This window comes from Megalops cyprinoides, chromosome 22 (genome assembly GCF_013368585.1).
Source record: "Megalops cyprinoides isolate fMegCyp1 chromosome 22, fMegCyp1.pri, whole genome shotgun sequence".
Classification (NCBI taxonomy): Eukaryota; Metazoa; Chordata; class Actinopteri; order Elopiformes; family Megalopidae; genus Megalops; species Megalops cyprinoides.
The window spans coordinates 9,333,792-9,339,963 of NC_050604.1; the positions used below are offsets into that span (position 1 = coordinate 9,333,792).

At 44.3% G+C, this 6,172-nt stretch overlaps 1 protein-coding gene across 1 annotated transcript; it reads right to left on the minus strand.

Annotated features, from left to right (window-relative positions):
* Positions 1-3,335: 3,335 nt before the first annotated feature.
* LOC118769678 (extracellular superoxide dismutase [Cu-Zn]-like) lies at positions 3,336-5,341 on the minus strand. Its single transcript, XM_036516906.1, has 2 exons — positions 5,223-5,341; positions 3,336-4,283 (listed from the first exon to the last, which is right to left on the minus strand). Exon 2 carries the CDS (start codon positions 4,259-4,261, stop codon positions 3,614-3,616), a length of 648 nt encoding a protein of 215 aa, XP_036372799.1. The 5' UTR covers positions 4,262-4,283; positions 5,223-5,341; the 3' UTR covers positions 3,336-3,613.
* Positions 5,342-6,172: the final 831 nt, after the last annotated feature.

Here is a 6,172-nt window from a genome sequence, read left to right on the forward strand (position 1 = left end):
TGTGGTGGCCCTGCTGAAGGCCACCGCCTGCTTGACGCTGGCCCAGTGCCCCTGCCGAAGCCAAGGGGCCCAGTGAGGGGCCTCTCCCTCTACAGAGTTATTTTCTGAAGTTTAACTTTTGTATCACGGCTCATAGGGCTCTGATTAGAAAAAAACAGAAGATAAAGTTAACTTTTGCTGAGTCACCCACCGTATGTCACTGGGGAAAAAAGAGACTCTGGTGCATATACTTAAAATGAACAACTTCTTCTGAAATTTGTTCTCCTTGTTTAATATGATAAATGATCGTTACTGTTTATGACTAAATGGAACGAAGGAAGAAAAGTAGACTTTTAGCCCAGGGCAGCTATTGAGCCCTGTATTTAAACCAAAGCTGGTTTTAGACCTCCTGCTCTCTGATTGGTTGAACGGGTGATTTTTTTTATCATGCTTTTTTCCCCTTTATGTAACCCTTTTGTTGGAACTGCCAATTGTATGTTAGGCTTGTCTCATCATGACAGGCGCTGCACTGATGCTGTAGTTCTGAGGCAAGACAAATGCAGCCCTCCGATACACTCACACGCAGCCAGCAGCTTCTCCCCTCACTGCGAGTCACACTGCGCACCGCAGCGACATCACCGCCCTGAGCTGGGCTCCCAGTCTCTGTTGGCCAGTGACACGGGTGGGATCGAACCCGGGATGTAGATGATTGGGTGGAGTTGAATCGCATTGCACACGCCCCTCTTCAGAAACCGCCGTCTCAAGTATGATCATTTAACAAGACCGGCCCTGTTGTCTTCCTGACTTGCCTCATTGTCACAACATTGAAAAAGAACCTTGGTGTGAATTTGGCCAATATGATACTTGTATTCATTAAGTCTTCTACGAATGTACAGTTATAGAATTGTACTTTTATTATAAGAATCACTGGTATCGAGAACAGAATGCATCCATATTTCATGAAAAAGTGTTGATGCTTGTGACCTTTGAAAACACACATCATGCGACCTTTTCACAACTTAACTGCAGTCAGTGCCTGAGGGGGAATTTAAAAAATCGGAGCACGAAAGTTAGGTTGTGACTTTGTGGTCAATAGGAGATTAAGAAGATATTATTAAGAAGACCATATTGGTGAAATGTAATCGGGGGATACGTGACAGCAATACTAGACGCCACTCCACTTTGTCAGAACAAATTTGCTTACTGATGAAAAAATAAAATCCTAACTTAAAGTTTTCTGGCACCCCCCCTTTCCCCAAGACCCATCAAAAATAACCTTTCACAGTTCCAAATGTAGGTAACCTAATTGTTACAGCATGGAGCCAAGTCTTCTAAATGTTAAATCCATGATGTTGGCCAAAGGGGGTGTTTGTTGTTTTGTGGGTTTTTTTGGCAGTAGAGATCCGAAATCTTTTCAGTGCAGTTTGACGACTCAAAACAGCTGCTGTAGAATCGTTTGGTTTGTCATTTACTGTATGTGTCATTTCTCAAGGTTATATTTCAGTAGTGGAAGCGCATATTTTGTGCATGTTCCCCTCATGCCTATTACATAGCATTGGTTTTACCTCATTTATTGTTGTTTGTTGCATAACGTGCTGCTGAATGTCACACATGCTAACTTGCAGTCTAGCTGGATCGTCAGAGGACCAGCAACACCAAACCCACTTGCATGAATGCTGTCACTCTGTGAGCATTATCTTGTTTGTGTCTTTGCTTCACCCAAGATGTGCTTTCATATGCAGGGTAAGTCAGACTCAGCTCACGGCTATTTTGTGAAGCCTGTTTGGGAATGTGTTATGCTGGTATGAAAGCAGACTGCACCAAACAAGAATTGCAGATCGTAGTCCCTCACCTCCTCGGGCTCAATCTTGACCTCTACTGGTCAAACACTGTTACTGTGCCCCTGCGATGCAGACGGGGAGGCAGAGAGACGTATTAAGCTGGGCGCAATACCCTTGGGACAGGGGATAAGAATGGCTTTACCCCATTGGACAGACAATGCGCCAGTCAATAGGACCCTCCTCCTTGTTGATGGCATCTTCTGTTAGAGATTAGCTTGTTTTTCCAACTAACTGTTTTGGAAAATTGCGAAACGCACTGCACTGAGCCTCAGATTCTTTGACTCATTGTCTTCTTCACAGCTCCGATAAGCCCGGCGATTGGCACGTGCACTTGTTTTCACACGGTGCAGTCCATGCCGCTTTGTTGCATTTTTTTTCTGTTATAAAATAATCATCCACTCAGCACCTGAACAACAATGTGAATGTCTGTCAGTGACCACTGATGTACACAAGAACAAGAGGAAATGTTTATATCAAATGTGTATTTTTTTTAGAAAAATAAATATTTATGATATCTCTGGAGTTTTACTCTAGTGAAAAACTGTGCTTACAGCTAAAATAAGCTGATAAACATTTATATCTGGTTAATAGTTTTGGTGAATAACTGCCACATGATACGATTCTGAGCCGGTTATCACATAGTTGGAAAGTAGTTTCACATACTCCGCTAGAGGTTCATAAGCTTGACTTGCGCTCCCATGTAGTTTTGGAGATCTGAAGGGGTGCATGGTTGAGTAAACCACTTTGCAAGACATAATACTCCGAAGTGAAAATGCCAGTAAAAATGAAATATTATGCAGTTATTTTCAGCCCAGTTTCAGTTTCAGACACATCATGAATTTCAAAATCCGTTTAATATTTTAGCCCATCTCAGGTACTGTCAAATTCGTACACTCTCAGAGCCGCAGCTGAATGACATGTAGTGTATTGTCAGAATTTATTGTGAAAATACACCAATTGTGACGTAAATAGGTTGTACAGAGGTTTTTTTTTTTTATCAAACACAAACTTAGTTTGCATGACGCTGTCCATTTGGTGTCGTCTTCACTGGTGAAGGGTAGGTTGTCTGACATTTCAATGTGTACAATGCAAATTTCTTTTAATAAATTGTATTTCTGATACTCACTGACCCTGTTCTTTCATAAAAATAATTTGTTCAAATGGTTTTGTAGAGTTATGAGAGTGACCAATTGGTTTAGATTCTGTTTGGATTGACGTGGACCATCGTCTTGTCTGTTTTATATGTGGTACTAAATCATTACTCATTAACTACACAAACCTATGTTTACTTTGTTGTTGTCGTATATATGTTGTTGTTTGTATACCTAAGAAAAGATATGCCATGATAAGTGTTTAGCTAATCATAATAGCTAATATAATATGCCAACGGAATGTTCTTGCAAGCATTACTACCTTCTGCATTTTACAATTCTCTGCCACAAATTCTTATTAAGAGCAATAGAAACACTCCATGGCAGCGGTCAGCCAGATGGCATTGGGATCAGTTGGCCCTTAAGTTCAGGGGTGTCAAACTGAATTCCTACAGAACTTTGCCTAATTGGTCCAGAGAGTCCATTAGCTGTATAAAACTACAGTGGTTCAAGTCCCAGAGTGTACAGTGCTAAAGTGTTTACCCAGGGTATGTGTGCAATCTTCAGCATTGTACCATTTTATGGGAAATGTGGAACCAAGCTAATGGCTGGGGTAGTTTAAAAAAATGAAGAGGGGAGAGCTTTGCAGAGAGACCAGCATGCACACTGCTGCCCCCCCAGGAGCTTAGTTTCACTGTCCCCTTAGTTCCTACTCCTCTGCTGCTTCTTCAGGCCCTTGTCCCACATGCTTGGGGAGCTGATCCCGATGACGCAGCAGGCCAGCCTGCGGCCCGCGTTGCCGTGGAGCAGGCTCCCGGCGTCGCCGCCCCGCCCGAGGTCGTCCTCTTTCTCGTGCACGACCACGGCGCGGCCCAGCACCGACTCCCCGCCGAAGAGCGTGGCGTCCGCGCGCCGCGTCTCCCGGACCCTGCCCTGGCGGGGCTCGAAGTTGCCGAAGTCGCCCGGGTGGCCCGGGTGGTCGACGCCGCGCGGGTTGTAGTGGCCGCCCGTGGCGTCGCAGCCGCCGGCCAGCTGGCCGTACTGGTGGATGTGGATGGCTCGGGCCCGGCCCTCCGCCTCGGGGAATCCGCGCAGCAGGAACTGCACCTGCAGCGCCGCCTCCGGCCCCTCCTGCTTGAACAGCACGTACCCGCTGACCGAGGGCAGGCCGGCGGCGAGCTTGGTGCTAGCTCTCATCTTACAGGTGGCGTAGAGGGCGCCGCCGAACGCCCTCGCCTCCGGGGGCCACATTCGCTGGGCGGCAGACTCGTCGCTGCGCTGGAATCTTTCACAGCTGTGCCCCTGGAATCCAACCAAAACCAGCAGCAGCAGGAAGCTGAAGGGGGGCATATTTATGGTCTTTTCTGTGGTCCTGGAACGGACATGAATATGAGCATTAAATGCCATATTGGAATGCTATAAATGAGAACTCTGGAAGATAACTATGTTCTATTACTATGTACTATTCTTTATATATGTCAATGAAACATGGATATCTCAGAATGAGAAATGTTAGACTCTTGGTCCTCTTGTTGGTATAAAATTGGACAACAACTTAGCAAAGAACATGCATATTACATTAAAAGACACTACACAATGTTTAGTAAAAAAAAAAAAATAAAATAACATAAGCCACTGCCCAGTGAAATGTCTCTTTAAATGCTCTAATGCTCTGTATTCACACCAGACGTGATAACTATCAAACTGAGCACCTATTGATACTAATTGTACTCGCAGCTTGAACAGGGAAAAATTATTTTCATGTTGCCCTGCTGCCACTCTGATTACAGGGCTGCAGCCTATCTACAGGCGGCATGAGAACACACTGGCAACAACTGGCAGACAGCGTGCCAGGAGGCTTCCACGTCCAGAAATGGTCCAGCCAGGACATGGGAGAATGAGAACAATCCTCGAAAGCACGCACCGTACACTGTTGACTACTGCGTCACTTGAACCAAAATACATCAAAACAGACGTACAATACAATCTGTACAAAAACGTTTTTGTGTGGAAAGTAACGAAGGAGGCGCATTTCCCTGGCCAAACGCATACTTTCTCCAAAGCCAGCAGAAGTGTGCTGGAATGCACGTCAACGGTAGCTCACCCAGCACACAAACGATATCCGTGCAAAGGTCATTTGAGATCGATTTTTCCACATATTATTGTGACGCAGCGTTAAGAAAAAGCAGGACATGCTTTGCCGTAATTAACTGTAATTGCCACAGTGCGTGAAAAGATATTTTATAACTTACAAAGTTTTGCTTGCAGAGAATAGGCTATTCTTTAGCGGTTTTTACACAGGCTACTTTACCTTGTCTGTTGTAACTCCGTTTGAAATACACAGCTTTCACAACCAGTTAGACAAAAAAAGTTGCAGACGAACTGTATTTGAAAGGCTGTTGTTATATGTGTCACATGCCTCCCCGTGAAGTTTAGGCGTATCAAGGGGGCGGTAGCATGGGGAGGGATTCACTAGTTACATCACGCTTTTATTCTGTAATGGCTGTAGAACTGGGGCAAAGTACTGGGTTTGGGACAGGGTATGCATTATGTCCTTATGTTACTGTAAATTACCCGTTTGACTTCTCAAGGCAGTGCCTAGGTTGTGTAATTGCATATCACTAACAAAATTGCTCTCAGTATGTAAACACTACCACGTTTCTCACAGGTAAAAGTCAAGTTCTCTATATTTACTGTACCAAAGCGACGCTATAATATTTCGATTGTTGTATCGAATAACTTTGGCCCCGTGGGTTATCATTTGTTCTCGTAAAAAGAAAGTTATAGTTGGACATGAAACGTTGTAAATGGGAGCAGAAACCACATGTGATCCAAGCATTATTAGAACGACAACGTGCACATAGGCTATGTCCGCAGCCCAAGTTCCATTCATGTTCAAATGTCCTGGTTAGATACTACAATTTCTTTACCACTCTAGGGTGCAGATCGTTTGTTTCCGAATCCCATAGCCTACTGTAGTGTTTGTGTAGGAAATATGTAGAAAACTCTGGATAGTCCACATGCAAATAGCTTCATTACTAGTGATTTCTCTCCACAAACAGCGACTTTGGTATATGCCTACCATGCGAGTTTCTTCTGTGAGGACGTGGCAACTCCTATTTCTTTTATTAGGCTATAACTATTCCTTCCTCAAACTCCCTGCAACTCTCGGAACTAATGTTGTAATTTATGCTCCAGCTTGACAGTTTCCTTCCGAATAAAACAAATGTCCTTCACGTACCAACAGATCCATTCATAACC